The sequence below is a fragment of the Cheilinus undulatus genome, linkage group 9 (genome assembly GCF_018320785.1).
Source record: "Cheilinus undulatus linkage group 9, ASM1832078v1, whole genome shotgun sequence".
In the NCBI taxonomy this organism is placed as follows: domain Eukaryota; kingdom Metazoa; phylum Chordata; class Actinopteri; order Labriformes; family Labridae; genus Cheilinus; species Cheilinus undulatus.
Genome location: NC_054873.1, coordinates 38,874,708 through 38,898,996, shown reverse-complemented (window position 1 = coordinate 38,898,996; position 24,289 = coordinate 38,874,708). Strand labels below are relative to the sequence as shown.

Here is a 24,289-nt window from a genome sequence, read left to right as displayed (position 1 = left end):
CTGTAAATATCCAACCACAGTTTCAACAGGTTTCCATCAGGCATGTTTGAGTGTGTGAGCATGCTTAAACAAGACAAAGAAATCGGAATTTCCAGCAGTGTTTTTCCATGAGATACTTCTTCTAATGCCATCAATAAGAGCCATTGGGATCCTTGGCAGACATCTCCCCCTGCTGGCAATGGTTGGCACAAGCTGCTGTCAAAATTCACTCTTTTCAACAGCTGGACATACATTTTGAGAGGTTAACTTCAAAACAGAATTTAAGAAATCAAACTAACATCAATTAAAAACAAACGAGGGCTATAATTTATGAATGCCAGAAATTGGGTATTTTTTTTGTTGTTTTCCAGTTTCGTTCTGTTCCAGTGTAGTAGATGAGATGTTCTGAGCCTTTAAACCAGCCATTGCATGAACAATTGTAGGTCAGCGTTATGAACATAAAGTTAATGAAATCATTTATATTACGATCTAAAATTTGCCTCTCAAATATGCATGGTGGAATGTAAGATCCACCACAAAATGCATAAAACCTCCGTGTGTGTTTCTCAGCAGGGAGATTAAGATGGAGAAACGGTCATGCAGCAGCATCGCTAGAGTGACACCTTCCAGTCACATTGGACACTCAACAATTTCGATCTCCACTGCAGGTATCACATTCTGGTTATTACTGCGTATGTAACTTTATCACTGCCCATGAAAGTTAATTGTTGAGACCGGGCATAAAAAGAAAAACTGATATGTGATTGATATGTGTTTCAGTTGAGCTCCAAGTGGATGTGGACGCGATGTCGCACCATCAGCCTGTCTCAAAGGACAGCAGCTCATCCTCAGGCTACTCAAGCTCGTCCTGCTCCCCCAGAACACCACTTTGCTGTGATTCCCCATATGACAGGACCAGAGACATTCACAGACGTAGGTTTCAGGACTGTGCAATATTTGTAGTCATAACCTAAAAAAAAAGAGGATGCAAGTTTAAAAGCAACCTTGATGTCTGGTTCTTTCTTAAACCAAATTCACTTACAAAGTAAGGTTACAGTTGTGTGTCTTAAAGTGTGATGTGTGTGCATCAAACAAAATTAAATTTGCCATTAAATGTGCTCTGCAAGGGCAGAATTAGTCAAAATTTAAAATGATTAATTCAACTACACAACTGGCCCCAGCCTGGCCCCCCTAAAAAGTAGGTCTAGAACTGCCACTGTGCCGAAGAGACACCTTCAAACCATACTTAAGTATGCTAAGGAAACCGGGAGAAGGATTATACATACTGGAAGCATGATGTTTCTTACGTTTGAAGAAAGACGAGAGAGGCTTATAACCCACAGAACACCGTCCCCAAAGTAAAACACGGCAGTGTAAGAGATGAAGTGGGGATGCTTCAGTATGTCTGGAACTGGGAATCTGGTAAAGGTGGAAGGATTCATGAAAAGTAAAATTTTTAAAGAAAACTTTATGCAGTCAACAGCAAAACTGGGTCTGGGCAGCAGTTTGTCTTTCAACTTAACAACGACTCAAAACTACCTCCAGGAGACCAAGGTCAGTGTTATTGACTGGCCTGCACAAAGACCTGACTTAAATCCAGTTGAAAACCTGTGAGATGAACTGAAGACCAATCTCCATGCCAGAAGACCATCAAATCCAGAGGAGCTTGACAGATAGATTAAACATGTAAGAACATTAAACAAAGAAGAAGGGGATGGGATTCCTCAGGAGACATGTCTGAGACTTGATGAAACTGCAAAGGCTGTTATCCAGTAAAAAAGAAATACAACTGACTATTAGTGTCATGGGGGCTTATAAGTCAGACCCTGATACTTTATGTGAAATAATTTTGTGGGCAAAGTAAAATAATGTAAGCATTCAAGATAAAGCTAAGATGTTTGGAAAATCTGTGTTAAAAATCCCTTGCTCTGTTTAACAGCACTTGTAAAATATTTTGGAACAGCTGACATTTTTATAGGGGGGGTTAATAATTTTGTCCTCATCTGTAAATTTACCAAAGAGGTTCCTTTGTTTGCTACATGTATTTTTGCACTTGCAGACAGATGTAAATGAAGTTTTTATTAAGACAGGGGAATGAAATACAGTGAGTGCTTGTTTTCCCCATCTCCTGTCATCTTTGTATTCCTTTTTGTCTCATGACAAAAGTCAGAATACAAGGAAATGCTCCCCTTTACCTCGTAGATGCCTGTTAGGCCTCAGTTAGAACTCTTCAAACTCCGGCTGAGACACCAAACTCTTCATCTTGTGCACTGCCTTAAGTGTGCATTTTGTTTTATACATGCGGAAGCACACATGCTCAAATGCAGCAGTGCTGGAATAATTAATCTTTTATATAACTGTTTTGAACAATCAAGCTTAGAGGTATCTGTATTGAATCCAAAAAATAAAAATGAGGATTTTTGTACTTAGTACGTGTAAGGTTTAGGATGAGGTGTAGCTACAGTGCTTATTCCTATCTAGAGACTTGGACATTATGCAATGCTATGCATTGTCCTAATTTAGCTAATTCAATAAATAAACAAATAAATGATACACACTATGCAGTGTCCATTATGCAGGCATCAGAGATTAAAGGATTTCAGCAGAAAATACAAAGAAATGTTTAAAGCCCACTTTTGTTTGATGTTGAACAATGTGTTGGCATTTCTGGAGATCTGAGTATTTACTAAATCTATGCTGATAGAAATGTTCATGGCTTCTCTCCATTTGGAAAGGTTCTGTTTTTTTAAGAAACATTACATGCATCTGAGAAATATAACTTCAGTCTGTCACCAACATCATGCAGAGTGTATCTGCATGTGTCAGGGGCACAATGAAAGATGACAAGTTAAATATGCCAGCTGAAGCTTCATCCATCAAGGAATAAAGACCAAAATCTGCTTTGTGAATAAAAATGTAGGTGTACCTACAGGTGTACCTGACTCTTAAAGTAATAGAGTTACCACTCTAATTGCTTGAATTCATGTTACATCAGAAACATACAGTACTTATGCGCAGTGTAATCAAGCAACTTAATCTCTTTGCTCCATGAGCCTCACTTGCCACCCCAATTGTGTGCATTGTAACAATCAAAATGTAGTCAGGAACACGGTTTGCTGTGTGTTTTAGACAGTGACTCAAAATAGGGTCCACTGAACTACCCATTACTGCTAACACCTGCTACTCGAAAAGACACAATAATTGTTTTTTTTTTTTTTTTTTTGCTATCAGTGCACTAAGCTGGGGATCTTACCAATTTTATTTGTAGGTTCATTGTGAGCGTTGGCTTGTGGAATAGGCTTATGTCTTGGCTCCAAACCAACCACTGCACTCTGTCAGTTTCATCAAGGGGATATCATAGTCTGATTTTTGTGCAACAGGAAAAGATAGAGATTCATTTTCTATATTTATTAACAGTCAGGGAGTTAGGAAAGAAAATAAATTTGACTTATAAAACACTACGTCTGTGTTACAGGTGTGTCAGGTCCAGATACAACAGGAGTTGGCCCAGAGAAGGACCGATCCTGCCTCTTGGTGCTACCCTCAAGCTGCCCCTCTGGCATTAGCCGCCCGACTGCCCAGGTGCTACCTGTCCAAACTGATCCAACAACCTCTCTTCCTCCCTCCTGCTCCCTCAGCCTTCCACAGTCTCCTTACCACCCACAGGCAAATTACCCCCAGACACTGCTCTCTACAGTGCCGAATCCAGCACGCATCCTGACTTCTCCTCGTAAACCAAGGCCTCTTCCACTCTGCAATGAAGAAAGGACAAAGCCAATAGGCTCTGGCCATCTTGCAACCAATGCCAATTTCAGTAAAGGGCTCAGTATGGGGATTGGTGTGAGGCTGGAAAAAATGGATGGCTCCACAACAATACAGGACTCAGTGAATTGTTGTGAAAAGGCAGGAGGTGCCATGGGTCTAATGGTAGAAACCAGTTCTGCTCTGACCTCTACCTCTAATAGCCTTCACCATGTCTCCCACCCCCCTCTGCACTTTCACCTTTCTTCCTCCTCATCTCCCTCTTCATCTGGATATTACTCCTACCCACCAACCTCCCCTGCCTCTTCTTCTTTCTCTTCTTTCTTATCCTCCTCATGTCCTTCCACTAAGTCTGGCTCTCTATCTAGCAGCCCTGGGTCTGGTGGAGGCTTTATTCCCATTGCAACAGCAAACAGTATTCCAGTTCATCCAGTGCCTTGCAACACTTACTACCTATCACAGCCTACCTCCAGCTCCTCCTCTTCCTCCTGCTCTGGCTCTTCATTGGATCAAAGTCCAGGTCACAACATGTCCATGTGTGTCTGCAGCTCCTGCGGTTGTCGTGGTAACTGTAGTGCCTATGGGATGTTGCCTGGATATGCAGTGGCTGATCACCTGCAGTCATTCTCAGCCTGCCCCTCCCTCTTTACACTTGGCCCTCTTCTACATTTTAGTCCCCTGGTCGCCTCATCAAGTGCCTCTGGCACTGGAGCACCTTTCTCCTACCCAATGATGATACCACCTCCCCTATATTGCAATAGCCCAATTTCACATGACCAGCAGCTGGGCTTTGCCTTTTACCAGTCCCACAGCTTTGGAAATGGAAGCCAGAAACGGCCATCAATGAACCTGTCTTGTTATAACTGTGGTGCCAATGGACACAGAGCAGAAGAGTGCAAACAGCCCTCCATGGAGTCAGGACCTCAAGGTGAGTAAAAGTATGAACAAATAACCTGAATTTTTTTCTTTATCAACTTTTACGTGTTTAGTTGTGAAAGGTATCATTCAAAAAAAGTAGTCAGAAAGAGTCAGATTTTTACAGAGTTTTTATCAAATTTTATACAAAAAATATACAAATTAATAGCATATCAGGCTACTTAATACTTACCTTTTGTGTTGGACAACAGGTCCAACACAAAATGCAGTCTGACATGCCACTGGCAACTGGTGACAAAAGCTTTTTAAACGCTAAGTTAATATATATTATATTGTTAAACTAATATATTAATTAGCCACCTGCAGACTGAGCCTCAATTTGAACAACATTTCTGATAATTGTATCAAATTAAATGAATATATATATACATTTTTTTTAAACTTTGAGGCCCAGGTAGGCTTTTTTCAACATGTACCAAAGAAGGACCCCCTCGAAAATTAGATGATGCTTCTCAAGGGGCTTTCCTTGAAATAAACAAAAAACAATATAAGACTTTATTTTTCAGAGCTACAAGGACTCAGATGCATGTATCTGGACTGTTTATATCCTGCAAAGCTTTAACACAGAGGCTACATTTCTTTATTGTGTTTCACAGGAACTTTTCGGCTGAATTACTCTCCTCACACCGACCCTAAAGACTCAGGGGAATAAATAGCAGGAAACCCCAGTGGATTTGAACTCCTCTGCTCCTGATACAAGTGTACCTCATGTTCTTTCTCAAACTATCACTCAGCAGCTGCAGAACTAAATAAGAATACTATGGGTACAGTAGGAAGACCTCATCGCCTTTGGAATTCTGGTAAACAGTTTGCAAAGGTGTCACTGTAAGATGGCAAAAAGAAGAGGAAAAGAGAAAGGGGCTATGACAGTGGTTTTTAATTTTATTAGCTTTCATCCCTTATAAATAGCAGAAGTCACAGGAAAGATTTGTAATCTTTGCACTGCCTTATAACAGTGGACTTTGCCTCATCCACAGAACTAATATTGTAAACACGCAGTCATTTTACTGGTGATGTTCTTACCAGACAGTCTCAGAATCTGCTTTCAATTAAAGAAATCATAATAGCTATGGGGACACTCAGTCAATAGCTTTCTACTTGTCCTGAATATAAAACTGTGTAACATCACATTGTTAGCTTCAAATGAGAAAACTGATGAAAGCAAGTAAGAACATTGCTTCTCGCATTCAAGAAACATGAACAATGCTATATGTTTTGGGAAACAGTTTGGATGCAAATCTACAGCAAGTTGGCTAATTTTATAATAGAGACTCCTAAAACCTACTCCAGTAGAGACTGGTGTATACCAGAGGTCAGATGAGTCAATTACTCCTTATAAATAAGGCACCTTAGTTCCAAATGTGAAGCCAAAGATAGTGTTTTGCCCAACTAACACTATCCATAGAAAGAAAGAGAGGAAGAGAAGGGGCTATGACATTTTTTAAAAAATAAGAACAATTTAAAAAAAGACTCACAGTTGAAATCACCCCTTGAGTGACCATGCACAGATTAAGTCAAGGAAGCCAAAGAGTGAAAGAAGTTGGCATTTGGTGGAGCACAGGGTGTGGAGGAATTGAGAGATCAGATGGATATTTCGGTTGTGCATTTTGATAAGGACAAAAGTCTGAAATGGATTTGTGTTGTGCGTGCTGTGGGTTAATGGAAGTATGCAGTAATAGGGATAGGGAGAAAAAATAAAATTCAGGAAAGTACAGAATAGCCAGCTCAGGAGTGTGCAAGGATAAGGGAGGGAAAAATCAAGCACTCTGCCTTTTTGAACATGTTACCATTCAATGACCACCCTTTTTTCACAATGTGTCAGCCATTGATGTCTGTGCTGTTGGATACAAGGAAATGAAAGGTGGGCTGACAGAGTTAGCTTCAGAGGTATGTTTAGCCGGGCCCCAAACAATAAAGCTGGAGAATTTGGTTGGTTTTGTAAGGAGCACAAACAGACTGGATGAGATGGTACCACATACTGTAGGGAGCATTGTACAGCTGCACTGGCAGCAAAATTTGGGAGGTATACGTTGTCAAGAGTGTGTCAATATGTGCATGAACTGTTGAAGAAGGCTTCAGCTCAGCTGACACAATATATTGATTCCAAAAATGGCCATGCAAGATAGCATAACACTGCTACTGAACATGGAGCAAACAACATTGGTACAAAAACAATAGGTCTCATACAGAATGAAAGGTATGTTTAGATACACTGCATTTGGAGAGTAGGAAGAAGTGGACACAGATGAGAGAACTATTACACCCATCTGTTGTTGACTGGTAGATGTGAGGCTTGATGAGGATTGCAAGAATTGGTAAATCTGTTATTTATTTGCAGTCTGATTGGTTTGAGAGGGAGACTGATAAAAAATACAGTTAGGATGACAAATTGATTTTTATTGAAGACTAGAAGAAGTCATAGTTGCTGGATAGCTTTAGTAAGAAAAGGAGATTCCTGCTGTGAGGGATGTTTTGGAAAGTTAAGTGCTGGTATATCTGTGCTGATGGATTAAAAACTCAACAGGGGCTGCTAACCCTCAGAGTTGGAAGAACTTGGAATCCTCTTTGTAAACTGGATTCTGTTTTGCACAAAGTTTTAAAAATGAGCAATGGCATTGGGGTGACACAAGCTCTCATAAGGGGTTATTCAACAGTCGCTGATGGTAGATGATGGATATGCTAGGATCCTTATTTTTAGTGCCCTCAATAGACCAGGCTGCAGCAGTTCTTGATGGAAACTGGCAGGATAGTGTCGGCAACTTGAGCTAAAATCCCCCTCTAGAGGGAAATGTTGTGGTTGGATGTACTGTAGCTAGCAAGGACTGCTGGCATTATGCCAGGCCAAAGGCCCACTTCACACTGCCGGGTCATGACAGGACTTTTTGGCCCAATTTTTCTGCTTCAATTAGGAGATTGTGTGTGTGATTTACAGATTAACATGTCAGGGCCGTGTTAGTTTGTTTACATTTTATGCTTCTTTGCTACCACAAAGATAGCAGGCTTTGTAAATTCCACACAGGGATAGTGATATGACAGTGTTTTGGTATGCAGTGTGTAAGGAAAAAGGGCCTCATTCACTACTATTTTCTTAAGATTTTTCTTTAATTTGTTACCATAACTACCAAACCATAAATATTCCATAATCCCCTTGGTCAAGGTGTATCTAAATTCATAATCATTCCTCACTAAAAGTTGTTTTATTTTCACTGAATGCATTTTGGCATTGTCAGGGGTGATTGAAGTTGTTACTCTTTGTGTTGAGGACCTTGTCTGGAATAATGTCAGCTTCCATATTTTTTCCAATTTATGACTTACAGATCACAAAGTATCAGCCAGACAATCAAGTGTATTTGGACAGGTCATGTTGAAAAACTTGAATTTCTATTGAGTAGTTATCGCAATGTAAAGAAAATAACTTTGACTCTCTTACCTCATCATGACCTTTTGAACCAAACACTGTTTATTTAGACCTTAGAAGATAAGACAAAAAAGAACTCTGAACCCAAAGGAAATTCTGATGTCAGGTTGCATCCATATTATAGTACAAGTTAAGAGTGACACAAAACAACATCAATCACAAAATAAACACACAAAAACATCAAGTTTGTGATACAGTTTTTAGGGATTGAGGGTTAAATGCAAAGAAACTGTGCCTTTAATAGGATAAATTAGTTAAGTAACAAAGGAAGCCAAGTACATCAATAATGATAATATTGACCTCACTAATGGCTGTGATATTATGAGGTTATCTGAAGCATTATTAATGCAAGCTGATAAAAAATATCAATATAATTCCTATTTAGCTCCCAATGGCCACTACAACCCAAATGTGTGACAGATAAGCAGGGAGAGCCAGGACATCACCCTGGAAAAAAATGTTATATAATATTAAACTTAACTGTACTTTTATAATAAAACAAATTTTGCACATGGTAGTGTTATGAAAGGAATATTGCACTTGATAATTAACATGATAACCCCAATATGGAAAAGTAATATTGCAGATTATTATAAAACATTCAACACATTATATCTAAAATTTTAAAAAGTAATATTTCTAATGAAATTAAATGTATTTTGCACATAACATAAAAATAGTCATGGCCCAAAAATAAAAACAATATAAGCTTAGTACTGAAATACTATACTAACCATTATGGCTTTTGTCTCATAATAGGACACTGGACTGACTTTTCCAGAGTTCCATTTTTTTCTGTCAAGTTCACAATGTTTCACTCTTCATGTTAGATGAATGTTGAGCCGCTGAACAGTTATTTGAAAAAATAAGTCACTTCAGGGGAGGCGTAAAGGAGTGGGCTCTGTTACTGGTTGAAGCAGATTAATGTTCTTTACTTTTAAAAACTACTTAGTTATCAATTTGATGGTACACTGACTTGTCTCTTATTTACACTTCATGCCCCACATACGTGTTCTTGAACTATGTTACCAGGGCTGAGGGGATATACTGAGAAGAATTTGCTGGCTTCAAAGAAATTACAGGGCCGCGGAATTGTACAGAGTTTGAGTAAGTTAAATAATGTTATACACTTTATTGAAGTCTCTGACTGAGAGTTATACATTTGCTGGGCAGGACCCAGAGATTTCCTGACATATGGACAGCTGGTCTTTTAGATAAAGAAGTTTCATCTGTGCTCCTGGAGAGCACAGCATAGGACATGTTTATTTAAAATACTGAATAATGAACATTCGGTAAGTTTAAGAACTTCTGAATGTTGTTAAAAAAAATAGCAATTATATATGTTGTTATTGTAATCTTTAAAAAGTGCAGACACAACCTGTTTCATCTAGACAAAACTTTGGTTTTAAGCTTTTTGTTCACTGATCTGTTTCCAAAAATGGAACGCTCAATAAACATGGCTGCGTAGAAACAGTTTATCCAGAAGTTGCACTGGATAAAATACTGCCACAATGTATCATACCAAAAAAGCAGTTTCTTAAGGCTTTTCTGATTATTTAGTCATAAAGTTCAGCTTGTTTTTCAGTCTGAAAGTCTACTGAAAAGCCAGGCATGACCCTAAATTTGTGTGCACGCTGTTTACTCTTTGAATAAAATGTTCTTTTGGGTATTTCTGTTCAAATAGCTCTGTTAAGTTTATTTGTTGTTTAGGTTTTATATTGCTTATTGTGTTTTAAAATGTGTTTTGTCTGAACCAAAAGAAAATTGTTGGGGAAATAAAATTTTTCCGATTTTTCAACACATTGTGTACAATTTATTATCAAGTAAAAGGGTAATGGCAGTATGGAGCCCACCAATGAAAGCCCCCTTTGTCTTTTACATGACCTTGCGCAACATTTTTAGCTATGTATGTAAATGTGTTTTTTAGAGAAATAAGGCTTCCTTTCTTATGAAACTTAGGCCCAAAGTGACACTGACTCAAGAAGCATCACTTTAGGCATTTTATCAGATTTTACAAAACTCAAATGGGGCCCAAAAAATGTAATGTGATCTCTCTGGGACTTCTGTTATTACAAGATACAGTCATGGACCAAAGTATTGGCAACCCTGGAATTTTTCCAAAAAATACACCATTTCTCCCAGAAATGGTTGCAATTACAAATGTTTTTGGTATACATGTTTATTTCATTTATGTGCATTGGAGCAACACAGAAAAACCAAAATTGACATAATTTTACACAAAACTCAAAAATGGGCTGGACAAAATTGTTGGCACCCTTTTAAAACTGTGGGTAAATCATTTTATTTCAAGCATGTGATGCTCATTTTAACTCACTTGTGGCAGTAACAGGTGCTGGCAATCTAGAAATCACATCTGAAGCCAGTTAGAATGTGTAAGTTGACTCAGCCTTTTTGTTGTGTACCTGTGTCACACCAAGCATGGAGAAGAGAAAGAAGAGCCCAGAATTGTCTGAGGATTTAAGAAGCAAAGTTGTGGAAAAATATGAACAATCTCAAGGTTATAAGACCATCTCCAGAGATCTTGAAATTCCTTTTTTCCATTGTGCGTAATATAATCAAGAAGTTTATAACCCATGGACCTGTGGCTAATCTCCATGGATGTGGACGGAAGAGAAAAATTGACAAAAGAATGCAACACAGGATCGTTGGAATGGTGGATAAACATCCTCAGTCAACTTCCACACAAATTCAGGCTGCCCTGCATACTCAGGGTGCAAAAGTGTCAGCTCAGACCATACGTGGTCATCTGAATGAGATGAAGCGCTATGGCAGGAGACTGAGTAGAACCCCACTGCTGACAAAGAGACCAAAAAAGACCAGACTGGAGTTTGCAAAAATGTACCCGAGTAAGCCTCAATCTTCTGGGAGAACATTTTGTGGACCGATGAGACTAAGGTAGAGCTTTTTGGAAAAGCACGTCATTCTACTGTTTACAGAAAATGGAATGAGGCCTACAAAGAAGAACACAGTATTTAGAGTCAAACATTGTGGAGATTCAAGGATGTTTTGGGGTTATTTTGCTGCCTCTGGCACTGGGTGCTTTGACTGTGTGCAAGGAATCATGAAATCTGGAGACTATCAATAGATTTTGGGCCACAATGTAGGGCCTAGTGTCAGAAAGCTGGTTCTGCGTCAGAGGTCATGGGTGTTCCAGTAGGCCAATGACCCCAAACATACCTCAAAAAGCACCAAGAAATGGTTGGAGACAAAGCACTGGAGAGTTCTGAAGTGGCCAGCAATGAGTCCAGATCTAAATCCTATTGAACACCTATGGAGAGATCTCAAAATTTCTGTTGCAAGAAGCACCCTTCAAATCTGAGAGACCTGGAGCAGTTTGCAAAAGAAGAGTGGTCCAAAATTCCAGTTCAGAGGTGTAAGAAGCTTGTTGATGGTTATAGGAAATGATTGGTTTCAGTTTTATTTTCCCAAGGTTATGCAACCAAATATTAAGTTGAGGGTGTCAATAATTTCGTCTGGCCCATTTTTTGAGTTTTGTGTAAAATTATGTCAATTTTGGCTTTTTTGTGTTGCTCTAATGCACAAAAAGGAAATAAACGTGTATACCAAAAACATTTGTAATTGCAACAATTTCTGGGAGAACTGTTGTATTTTCTGGAAAAATTCCAGGGATGCCAATACTTTCGTCCATAACTGTATGTAAAGTCCAGAGTCCATATGTATGAGGCTCATTATTCTTGCATCAGTGCTGTTTTCTCCATGTTCAGTAGCACTGGTATGCCCTCAGGTGTCTGTGAGAATTTCCTGCAGGAAAATTAATGTTGTAATTTGACAACATAGGATGAAGTGAGCAAGATTTGACATCATTTTGCCTAAAAATGTTAAACTATTGTCAGAGATTGTGCCAATTGGCTTTGGTATCTTGCAGGTGGGGTCTTGCATGATGAGAAAAATTCTTGTAATTACAATTAATTGGAGATGGAACAGTGATAATGCCATTCTGTAGAATATTTTAAATAACTATTTAGCGATGTTACTGTTGACACAGTATATCAATTTAGTTTTGATTTATTAGGATCACATCTTGAATGCAGAACAAAATAAGACTTTTAAGACAGTGCTTTGTAATGTATCACAGGAGCCACAAGGATTCTTTATTTTTTCATTTTATTGTTTACAAAATATCAACATAAATACATCAGAGGAAGCTGTGTGATATTGCTGAGTGTGGATGTGTATGTAAAACAAAGTAGAAGACCAGAACAAACGCACTGTAACAAATGCTCCAGCCCTCTGTTACATAAAAAACAGTGGCTTTCACTTGTCAGAAAAAGTCTTCTTTGTACCCCACAGAAAAGACAGTGAAGAGTAAAGACATGAAATACATTGAAATAAAATCACATTAAATAAAAGAAACCCAAAATGATAAAATACTTTAATATAAAAAGCTACTCCAAGATCTGTTAAGAGAATGGGAGGAGCTGGAGACTTGCAACAGAAAAATAAGTGAGAACAGAAATGTTCATCAATAGAAAGACCATTTTCTTCCTTAAGAAGCCACAACTAATTTCTCATGATATCAGCACTTGTTAAATTCAGTGCAGTAACACTGAAAAAAACAGCTCTGGGTGATCAGCCCTGTGGTTCAAAGGCAAAACAGGGACAGTCAGACATGAAGCTGATTAACCACGCTATATTTTATATTTCACTCCTTTAATATACTTCACTCCTTGATGAACTTTATATATACACATTATAGGAAAAGGAAGGAAATGGTAAACCAGTCAACTAATCAGCCTTTCAATAAACACTACCAGCCTTCATCTACACAAACAGTCATACCATGCTTCTTGTTGCGTTCCAGGGTCTACTTGGTTACATTCTCATAGGAACTCTTTTATAGTGAAAGCCATTATGTCAATGTTATTCGTGCTTTGATACTTTTTTCTTTTGAAACTAAATCCCTTTCCGAAGCAGGGGCAGTTTCTTTACATCTCTATGTTACAGTGAAGATGATAGAGACTTTGAGGCGGAGGGATTTTAAAAAAAGGAACTAGTGAGGTAATGAATGACAGAACAGATGTAATGATTAAGAGAAAACTTCTCTTTTTCATGCTGTATTTTCTGCAAAGAATTCTGACTGAAACTAATATTGCTGTTTAGCCATTAAACTGTGGTATTTGCCTTTTTTTTTTTAAATACTTTGTTCCCAAAACACCTTTTACTTCCCCTTGCAACCTGTCTCCAAGCAGCTTATAATTTTGGTTGGCTTGTTCATTGGCTAATGTATACATCGATACATGGTGAAGCATTGAGCCTTCATGTCATAGAACTATCTGAAATGTATACATACATTAACATTAACTCACCTGTTGCCACTACACTTGAAGTAACAGCTTTCAACAGTCTGCAAGTTGCCATGACAACAGAGATGATTCACCAAAAAGAATAAAGAAGCAAAGACAATCACTAGAAGACTATTCACCTGAGATACAATCAGATTTGGGAATTCCTCTACTTTAAAAAATGGCCACTCTTATCAACTGTTGTGGTGCTATGCTGCTATAGGACAGTGGTGGTCCTCAGTCTACTTACTCACAGCAGTCATGATACAGGAAACAGAACCTTAACTAATTAGAGCTGGGAAATATTTGATGCTGGATTTAAAACAGTTAGATGTGTATGTGGAAAGAAACATGGGAGGATAAAAACTACAATTGCCCAATGGGAGGTTATTCACCAGGTGGTCCTGGCAGCACCAAAGGTCTCCTGGGAGGCATACACCATGTACAGGAAGCCATCTTGGTCCCTTTCCCGTTCATACACCTCAGAGATGGCAGCAGACACTGAGACCATGCTGTGGCCATTAACTAGCAGGAAGAAGGCCTGGTTGGAGTTAAGTTGGAGACGCCTCCTAATGGGGAGTGAAGAAATGGCAGTGAAGAGGAGAGGACAACAGAAAGAAATATGTCAGGATCAAGAAAAGGTAAGGATTGAAAAATGTGAAATTGAAAATTCAAGGAAAACAGGTGGGAAGAAAGGAGAGGAAAAATATAATGTTAAGTCAAAACTTAGTCAAGAAAGAGGAGGAAGGGAAAGAAAGGTGGAGCAAAGAAGAAGAGGTGAAAAAGAAGATGGGGGGCTAGTATAAGAGAGAAAGTGAGAAATATGTAGAAGAATATAGAATTGAGGAATAGGGTGATGAAGGTATGAGAAAAGAAAATACAGGAGAGGAGAGAGAAATTCACCTGATAATCTTGATGAGTTCACTCATGTTGACATGGTCTGGTACTAGAAATTTGGTCTTGTCCAGGATAGGAAGCTGTTTCTCTCCTTTATATCTTTCAATGATCACCTACAGGAGACAAACACAAACTTGACAAGTCATCCATTTTCTTCTGGAGGTTGCACTTTTATGAGAACAGTATTTCCTCTCATACCTTGAACATGAAACCCTGCATATGAATTTGGGGTGGGGGTGGGTATTAAGGGTCAAAGCCTTTCTGAATTGTATTGGTGAATGAGAAGTCCAAATTTACTGGACCAAGACTGAGCTGACTGACTTGTATACCATTCATTCATCTTTGGTTCAAGCTAACATGATTTTAAGTCTTCTGACATGTTATATGAAAGCTGAAGCACACAGTAGAGCAGCTCAATCAGGGCAAACATCATATTCGTTATTCTGATTCATATTGCAATCACGGTTGTGTATATAGCCTACCACTTTGTGTCTGAATTTCAAATGATTAAATAAACTGTTGTTTTGTCCTCAGAGAGAGCCACTACTGTTTAACAAATTCTGGAAGTTATTTTGCATTAATTCCAGGTCCGACGTGGTTCATATGACCAAGGTTGTTCAGCCTTTTTTTGTTAGCCAACACCTGCTTTTCTTTCATCTTCTTTAGCTCTTTTGCTTTTCAAATTTATCAGCTCCTTCTGCTTCTCGCTTAAATTTTAGTTAGAGCTCTTTTGGTAGAGGTGGGCACAAGGTGTGTGCTCCATTTAGCACATGATAAAACCTATGGGCAAAATGAGCATCCTGTGAAGCACAGTTTGATTATGTTGATTCTGTCATCATGTAAAGCCAGAATCTAATATGATATTGAAACTTTATTAACTGCTAACTACTGGCACACTTCTTCACTTAGACAAGTGAAAATTCCATGCAGTGCCAATGCTAAACAAATTAGGCTGCCTTTGTTTGATTCTGACAGTTAAACACTATATCACTTACCTGAGTAATTTTTATTGACTTTATATGCTTGTCTTTATGCCATGCTTTATTTTACATTTGGTATATAAATTTTGGGTTGCCTTAACACACACAACTAACAATGGAAATTAAACTAACTTTTTGAATGATAGCTGCAAAAATAAGTTGATTAATTTATCAGTTAACAGACTGAAAACTACCATGCAAAATTTTAGTAACTTTTTCTATTTTATTAAGACAAAAAAAGGAAAATGTTCTTGGTATAAGAGTCTGAAAGTGAATATTAGTAGCTTTTATTGTTTTGCATCCTAATCAAACACCATCTACGGCCTTGGGACATGTAATTCTTATATTTGTTATTTTTTTAAAATGCTCAGTGTAAACATGGGTTGCGGAATATTTGTATCTTTTGCGACTGATTTCTGATATTAAATTAATGGGGGAACTATAGCTCAGTAGTACTGTAGAGTGGGTCATCTCTCTATGGGAAGGTCCTTCGGGGAAGATACTAAAGCCTGGAACTATTCTCAAAGGCACAGCCATCACTGTGCAAAAGGATGAATAAGAAATTTTGTTTGAAAGAACTTTGAATTGTCTGAAGGATAGTCAGTCTACTCAACATTCACATTATGAAAACTAAGTGATGAAAAAATAAAAAGTAGACATAAAGATATTATTTTAACTGTGTGTAAAATGCAAGTTTACAACAGAATATCTGTTTTATGGTAGGTTATTCTTAACTATTACTTTATTTAAGTAACAATAAAATGAACATGGTTATCTTATAATGTAGTTCAGTGCAAGGAGCACTGAATTCTATTAAACACAGCAGCTGATATGTTGCTGGAAGTGCAGGGCCTGGTCTTGGAGCCAGAGTTAGTCTGCCATACAGTATTCTGCTCCCCCATCCCCCACAGGCTCCACCATGGCTGTCTGGATGGAGTTACATTACAGTGACACAGTCCATCTGCCTATTGCCTCAGCTCTTACCATGACATGGCATTTTATAACCCCAGGAGTACACCGACTAACCCCACACATAAACACACAGACACTCAACAGTTTCAAAGAAGAGAAGAGGCTTTTCACTCAGCAGCAGATGGATGGCTGGGTGGCCTGTCTAAAAAGGATAAAAGGAGCAGGTGAAACACGAGGTCTGTATTTGTTTATTAGTGGTTACTAGGGGTCCCTTCACATCTCACCAAGAAGCAGATGTAATTGCACCCAATTGTCATACGAAAAACTGAAAATTTCTGTTGGCAGAAATGTGCCACAAAAAGTAAAGTTTAAATGTATGTATCTATGAATGATGATCAACAATGTTATATCCCACCAGAAGTCAAAATGCAGAGAACCTTGCAGAAACGAGGGTTCCAAAAACAAAGTAAAAGATTTTGGCGCTGATGTTTCCTGCTTTTGTACATACCCTACTGATACACTTCTGCTACTCATGCTTTAGTAAAAGAGATTTGTTGCGTAACCTTTAATGTTCATGAGCTCATTACAAATAAATATACGTCTGAACTTACAGGTATCTTGTTAGGGTGTTGATCTCGGATTAGTCTGACATCTTCTACCCGCTGTTCTGTGAAGTAGAAATAAAAGACTTAAGTAAACAGTATTGTACAAGACAGAAAGGCTAAAAGGCAGGGGATTAAAAAACACAAACCAAGTCAAAAAAAAAAAAACAGCAGACACAGAAGATACAAAACTAGAAGCTACAGTAAAGAAATGTATCATTAAAGTATCAGATTTGACAGCTCTGTTAACGTACACCTCACCATAAAGTCTCAGCTGTAACTGGTATCCAAGTTTTCTTTAAATTAGGCTCACCTTAAAACTAAGTCATGAAAGATAAGCTAAAAAAAAAAGATCAGAACATAATTCTGTGGCTTTGTCTGCAACACAACCAAAACATAAGAATGTGTTAAACTAAATGCTAAGTGGAAGAATGAACTCTGGTGAAATTATAATGGGCTTTCCTAAAATCCACTCACGCTGTGACCACACTGTGATAAGCAGATTATTGACAAAAATCTGAATAATATACGGTCTACCCTATTAATACAGCATGTGTTAGCAGATACAAAAATGTGATTTGTTCAACACAGACAATAAAACTCAGCTGAATAAGTAATGTGTCTTCATTTCTAAGATTCTTTGTTCAAGACTTTTTCAGCTTTAGGTTTCCAAGGTGAACCCCAAAAGATGAAATGTGTACATGTCAGCTGTTGACTGGATGGATCACATGCTTGTTGATAGACTATGGCTGACTATGACCCTTCTTCCTGAGTTTTTTTTCTGTTAACCTAATTCTGGACCAAAAATAAACAACAGATAACAGCGTTTTCTTACTGAGCATTGTACAGACAACATAAACCAGACTATTATGGCATGAATCATTAAACTTTATAATAGGGAAAGAAAGTCTTCTCCATTATTTCCTTCAGGTTTCAGACTTAAGTAAATTTAAAGCTTTAATAATAATGGTGGACATAAAACTGTGAGCTTATATTAAAAATATAGTCAAAGGAAGTACACTTCTCCATTCCGATGCAGGGGTAAGGTGAAACTGAGCTACTGCAGTCCAGTCTTGTGACATGCCCTTGCAAAATGTTTGCCAAAAAGCTTGTGTGCTGACTGATAGGTTAATCTAATCCAATCAAGAGTCAAATGTCTTTCTTCCTGAGGTAACCATTTTCATTCTTAATGGTTTGTAAAACAGTCATTTATCTGTGACTGCATTACAGTCAGGAACCTTAAAAGCTCTTTGGAGGGTAAAGCAATATGATGGTGCTGTTTGAGTTCTTTAAAAGTCAAAAGACAGTTAAAAAGACGAGGTTTATTGTGGTACTAAAGTGCAATTGCTGAAAAGGACCATGACTCATTACTAAAAAAATCCCAATCTGCCGTTACATAATTTTTAACCACATATTTGGGGAAAACACATAAAAGAGGAAGCCGGGAACTCTTAAGGTTTTTTTTCCCAATAATATTTGGTTCCATCATAATGTAGGAATTAGTCAGTGACACAAGACACATCTGGAAGATTCCACGTGATCTGTTGAGTCATGTATAGGCCTGTTTTAGAAACTGGAACTGTTAGACAGAAATTGAACTGAACTTCTAGGGCAAATGACTACATGCTAAACACTTTGAAAGTAAATATTTGATCATTTAAATATGTGTGCCTAGATTATACTGTACACAAAGTAACACAACGATAAAATTAAAACAAAAAAATAGCTTACACGGGCACAACGTTCAGAGAGATACACTTTTGGTTTCAGAATTGCCAACAGGACAGTTTTAACCAAAAGTTAGAATCTCTCGCTCAGATTGATGTTACATTAAGCAAAGATGATTTTAAAAAGTTTAACTAAGTTTTACATTTTATTTTCATTACAATGTTTCCCTTTGTTTTCTGCCTCCTCACGTACGCTGTTGTGCACATTTGGACCAACAACGTGATGTCGAACCGGAAGTCGGTTACCTCAGGTCTTTCTGGGAAATAGTCTACATTTCCAGGCAACAGTTACCATCTTTGTTTGAAGTTAAGGCACATGGGCAACAAGCATTAAAATGAACTAAATTTGTTTCATGAAAAAGTAAAATAAGTAAGCCTATAGATTAGCCGATGAAACAAAAAAAACTACTGACACTTCAGATCTGCGAGAGGGGAGGCCATAACGGAATGAAGGCCTTGAGGCCATACAGGCTTTAAAACTAAACTAAACGTAAGGGCCAACGTCGCACTTTTGTGTATCAGATGAGTCAGTTTCCTCTTTTAAACCGCCCCATTTTCGTTATGCCGTTAAAGTGTCCCATCCCCCAATCCTGCAGCTCCTCCAGTCTGCGTTTCGACACCACTTTGTTTTCTTAACCACTTTAAAGCAAAAAATCGCAAACGCACGCATTAACAACAACACATAAGCACATAAATCCAACCAAGGGGAAGGGCCTGCAACAAACAGCCATCTTCATTCCTATTTATAGCATTACTTTAATCTAGACTAACAATTTATGTTTATAGCATACATCTGTATTCCGTTAGATATGCTGACAACACAAACATCTCCGAATATAGTCCCTAACTCACTGCACATTGGCAAACCACTATTCTGTCCCCTTTGTAAAACTGTAAAATAGCTCTGATGGCAAAATTACTCGATAGCCTCTTCCCCACTTGGAATTTTAAAAACTACATGGCCAGACACTGCCGCTTGTAGCCTAACATTGTTATTTACATTTCAGTCGATATATAACAGGCGACGTAAGGCGTTTGAACTGTGCGCAAAACAGTCAAACAAGCAGTTTGATCACCTACCGAATGTCCTTCTTTGTTTGAAGGTTTTCTCTGAAGGCATACTGCGTCAAGTCAACCAACTGGCAGCGGATGAAAATGAAGGTAGCAGCTGTAGCAAAACAGAAATATATACAAGGGAAAAAAGTGTCCACGCACTCGATACTGGTAGTTTTAGGGTAAAAACCCGGACAGCTGAGGAGAACTAGATCACAGATGTTTTGATGTCGCTACTTCCTTCTTCGAGCTGTGTATTTATGAGCTCAAGCAAGCAAAACAAACCCGTCAGCTGACCTCTGACGTCACGCCCCCCCTCCTCCTCATCTGCTACCTGTAGCCCATGTTCTATTATTCTCTGATGATATGGAAACATTTGTTTGCTGCTAAATAAACAAAAATTATATGAGATAAGTAAGAATGTGCAAAAAGTGTAGCACACTGGAGGAAACCATTTTTTATGCCCGCTGTTTCAGCGGAATTCCACACGTTATATCTAAAGCACTCACGAATAAGGGGAGGATTGAAGCCATACCATCAGAGAGACCAGCTAACGCTATGTTAGAGAAAGTTAAGAAGTTCTTTCTTGCAGTGAGACCTGTACGTATTTGGTCAGAAACACAATTTGATTAGTGCGGAAGAGTATTAGGGCCACTGAAAAAAAAATTTTTGAGACAATTTTTTTTTTTTCAATTGTGAGAAAAAAGTCAGAATTCTGAGATTAAAGTCAGAATTCTGAGTTTAAAGTCAGAATTCTGAGAAAAAAGTCAGAATTCTGAGTTTAAAGTCAGAATTCTGAGTTTAAAGTCAGAATTCTGAAAAAAAAAAGTCAGAATTCTGAGTTTTTTCTCAGAATTCTGATTTTAATCTCAGAATTCCGACTTTTTTCTCAGAATTCTGACTTTAATCTCAGAATTCTGACTTTTTTCAGAATTCTGACTTTAATCTCAGAATTCTGACTTTAAACTCAGAATTCTGACTTTTTTCTCACAATTGAAAAAAAAAAATTTGTCTCAAAATTTTTTTTTTCAGTGGCCCTAATACTCTTCCGTAGATTTGTTACAGTGGATATAAAATAAAAGAGGTGACAGAACTGTAGACTTGCAGTTTTACAAAAAAAAAAAAAAAAAAAAAGGCATTTTAAATTAGGAATTGCAGCCATTGCAGCTCAAAACTATGTGGCCAAATGACATTATAAAAAAAACGGAACCGGTTTGCAATACTTGGATTTATATCCTTTGCAGACAATGGCCCCCTGAAATCTGCAGCCCATGGGCCTCACGAAATTCTGAGTTTCCTCCCTGGAGATCATTTACCAGGTCTCTCTGCCTTCAGTAACTGAAAAGCATGCAGCGTTGGGTTGGATTGTCAGGTGATTTTCTTGGCCAATGAAGAATATTCGATTTTCCAATTAATCAGCAATCTGCCAGATATGAGACCATGTTGAATATTTAAAGACAAATACAAGCTTTTGTGTGGTAGAATAAATCATGTCATATCTTTTTTCTTTTGAGACAGAGTTTGTTTAAAAATACATGACATAGCTAATAATGTTTTTAAACATTAAAATGTTGCTAAAAACCATCCATTCATTAATTATAAAAATTACCCATTTAATGTTGTTTAATTACTTCATAGCATGTACAAAAAATCTCCAGTTGATTCTAAATATTCAGTTTCATGCAGATTACATAAGGAATTAATCTGACATGTTGTTTGTTAATATATAAACAACATAATTCTTGTTTTTCCCTTTAAACAAACACATCCTCAGTTTGACACATACAGTGCATTCAGAAAGTAGCAGCTTGATGATGCAGTTGAAAACAAACATTCTTGATAATCTACACTCATTAGCCTATCCTTTCATGACAAAGTGAAAACATGGTTTTAGAAATTTTTACAAACTAATTACAATTGAAAAAAAAAGGTTCCTTATTAAGAGACCAAGAACCCGATGGTCACTCTGACTGAGCTTCAAAGATTCAAAGGTGTGTGGAGATGGGACAAAGTTGTAGAAGGACAACTTCTACTGTAGCCCTCTACCGATATGGGCTTACAGCAGAGTGGCTAGGCAGAAGCATCTCCTCAGTGCGAAACACATGAAAGCCCACTCGGAGGAAGCAGAAGACTCAAAATTATAGCCAAGTGGGCTTCTGTGTGCTTTGCACTGAGGAGAGGCCAAGCCACTCTGCTGTCAGCCCAGATCAGTGGAGGGCTGCAGTGATGGTTGTCCATCTGGAACTTTGTCCCATCTCCATACAAGATCTCTGGAGCTCAGAGTGACCATTGGGTTCTTGGTCGCCTCTCTTACTAAGGAACCAATGCTTGACTGCTCAGTTTGGCAAGGTGACCAGATCTTGGAGTTGTCCTGGTTGTGCCAAATTTCTTCCATTTGGGTTTGAATACTTTCTGAATGCAATGTAGGTGGAGAAAATCCATTTGTTTTCTGGAATTTGACTTGAGCACTAAACACAGTGAAGAAAACTGAACTAAAATGGCCCAAAATCTTTTATTGTTATTCAAAAAATGCATGTTATCAATCAGTATAATTGTCAATATAATACATAGCCAACAATGCATGACATATATTTTAGTGGTTGTTGTTATTATTATTATGATTATGATTATTATTATTATTATTATTATTATTATTATTGTTATTATTAACTTTTCTCCACTGCTGGACTGTTAAATTGTTGATGTTTCAAACAAAAGGGCCATGCAACAGTTGCAATTGATGTTTTTGTCCAGCAGGTGGAGACCTCTGATCACCTGTTGCTGTGATTCTGTATGTAAAACATGACATTACAGTCTTAGGGGACCAGTTTTTGAGGACAAAGTCTTCTTAGTGAATATTCTTTAACAACATTTAGTGGTTTCCATTACCTTTGACTGTTTTCCTCATTGTCAGAGACAATGATACTGACAATCAAAGGCAGATTAGTGACAAATATTCACTCCACTAGTAGGAATACAGAAACAGGACACACTTAAACTTTCTGAGCAGAAATCAATGGTAATATTTTCTTTGAAACACTTTTTTTTGTTTCTTAAGCCATTGTTGTGTTCTCCTTGTAAGCTGGGCTGCTGTATCAGTGTTTGCACATTCACAAGTGACACCAGAATATTTCCGTTTGTTGTGCTACAAAGCCTTCCCTGTGAACTTCCACCTAAACCCGAAACTGTTGATCAGCCAAGTGTGTGTGTCTGTGTGTGTGAGAGTCTTTTTGACTCTAAATGGAGTGTGTATGAAATCAGTCTGAAATTATCTTTAAACTTTCTAAACAATCACAGTCACACACCTACACAGATACTGTATAACATACTAAAGTCAAGCTGCATATTTGATTGGACATGGTGTAGGCTCTTAGGACAGTGTCTTGGTGAGCACAGAAAACACACACCCCTGTCTTTTGATGTCGAAAACTGCTTCATACTGAAAAATGTCAAACTGTGAGTTGTGTTTTGAGAGGAAAGGTGTTCTGTTTGAGAACTCTCATCTATCTATGAGCCTGGGGGACATCCATATCCTTACATCAAATATTTACTTACAATATTTGGATTATATCCTTAATACCTCAGAGTGTGCTGTCAGCTTGCTCCATTCATTCAGGTTGTGGTGTGATTTCACTGCTCCCACAAGAGACAGCAAAAGCAGAGCTGGTCTCCTTCAGACAGATAGCTGAAGTGCTAATCCACTGATATGAAATGTTGATACAGTCACAGTACAACCAAGAACAATACTGTGTTGGTCGATATGGTACCAGGTAAGGGATTTGAAGGGCCTGAGGTAGGGGGCTGTTCAGCCAAAGTGTATTAGTATTGCTGATTTGAATAAGAGAGTTAAGAACACATACATTCTTACTAAGACAAATGTCTTAGTATTTAGGAATGTTTCTGTTAAAATTTCATTTCACAGAATAAGTTCAAAAGAAAAATCATTTTCCATTGACACCAGTGGTCAGATTTTGAGATTTTTCAGAAAATCTCACCTCTGTTCAAACACTGAGGCCTGCAACATTTGCCAGTTTGTATTGGTCTTTTAAAGTCAGTTGTATTTATCGGTTGAGCCTTTTCAAAGGAGAATTCATGTCAGATATAACCTTATCTATAAGCAATGTTAACTCAATGTTGGTATTATAGCAAAAGTCAAGATTTCAAAATGTAGGTATATAACAAATCATATGCACATACAGTGTTTGAGTATGAGTTTTTTTGCACCTTTATGTCTCAGAAATGGCAAAACTAACTGAAACTCTCCCCTACCAATTTTTTGTTCAATTCACCTCAAAATTTGAGCATTAAATGTTCTCCATGATTATTGTTATATCATCATAACCTTGATTTATCAGCTATTTTAGTGATGAAGGAAAGATTTGATATTGTGGGGGATATGTATGATTTTAATATTGTTAATTTCTATTGGAAACACATCTTTTCCCCAATATTTGCATTTTACATGCTCACTATTACAGAGAAAACACATCTTTGATGCTCTGTCATTTATTTGCGCAAATATCTCAAAATTGTTACTTTACTTTTTAGCTAGCTTCTTAGACAAATCTGCTTGCTCGAGATATTTTGAAAACAAGGCCTTTTCCTTGCATTTGTTTTTCCCTACTACTCCTGTTTGACCTCTGATAGACACACTTTATATGACTGTGTTTAAACCAGTGGTTTTCAAATGGTGTGTCAT

General features: G+C 37.8%; 2 protein-coding genes across 8 annotated transcripts in view; one reads left to right on the top strand and one right to left on the bottom strand.

The window, feature by feature from the left end:
- Nucleotides 1-9,893, top strand: part of zcchc14 (zinc finger, CCHC domain containing 14) — a 39,251-nt gene extending 29,358 nt beyond the window's left edge. For 6 of the 7 annotated variants that reach the window (XM_041795166.1, XM_041795168.1, XM_041795165.1 and 3 more), the window contains 4 exons: nucleotides 550-647; nucleotides 760-912; nucleotides 3,455-4,669; nucleotides 5,274-9,893. In XM_041795166.1, the coding sequence (XP_041651100.1) occupies nucleotides 550-647; nucleotides 760-912; nucleotides 3,455-4,669; nucleotides 5,274-5,329 (1,522 nt within the window). In that variant the 3' untranslated portion in view covers nucleotides 5,330-9,893. The remainder of the gene's footprint in view (nucleotides 1-549; nucleotides 648-759; nucleotides 913-3,454; nucleotides 4,670-5,273) is intronic. The other variant, XM_041795164.1, reaches the window with a different exon arrangement.
- A 2,329-nt stretch (nucleotides 9,894-12,222) lies between these two features.
- Nucleotides 12,223-19,872, bottom strand: map1lc3b (microtubule-associated protein 1 light chain 3 beta). Its single transcript, XM_041795648.1, has 4 exons — nucleotides 19,618-19,872; nucleotides 16,820-16,875; nucleotides 14,323-14,429; nucleotides 12,223-13,988 (listed from the first exon to the last, which is right to left on the bottom strand). Exons 1-4 carry the CDS (start codon nucleotides 19,655-19,657, stop codon nucleotides 13,811-13,813), a joined length of 381 nt encoding a protein of 126 aa, XP_041651582.1. The 5' UTR covers nucleotides 19,658-19,872; the 3' UTR covers nucleotides 12,223-13,810.
- Between the last annotated feature and the right edge of the window lie 4,417 nt (nucleotides 19,873-24,289).

What these genes read in the sequence shown, in the direction of transcription:
- map1lc3b (XM_041795648.1), bottom strand. Translation starts at nt 19,657, where the DNA reads ATGCCTTCAGAGAAAACCTTCAAACAAAGAAGGACATTCG. An exon ending in CAAACAAAGAAGGACATTCG is followed by an intron (nt 16,876 to 19,617) that starts GTAGGTGATCAA and finishes TCTACTTCACAG; the next exon opens with AACAGCGGGTAGAAGATGTC. An exon ending in GAACTCATCAAGATTATCAG is followed by an intron (nt 13,989 to 14,322) that starts GTGAATTTCTCT and finishes ACTCCCCATTAG; the next exon opens with GAGGCGTCTCCAACTTAACT.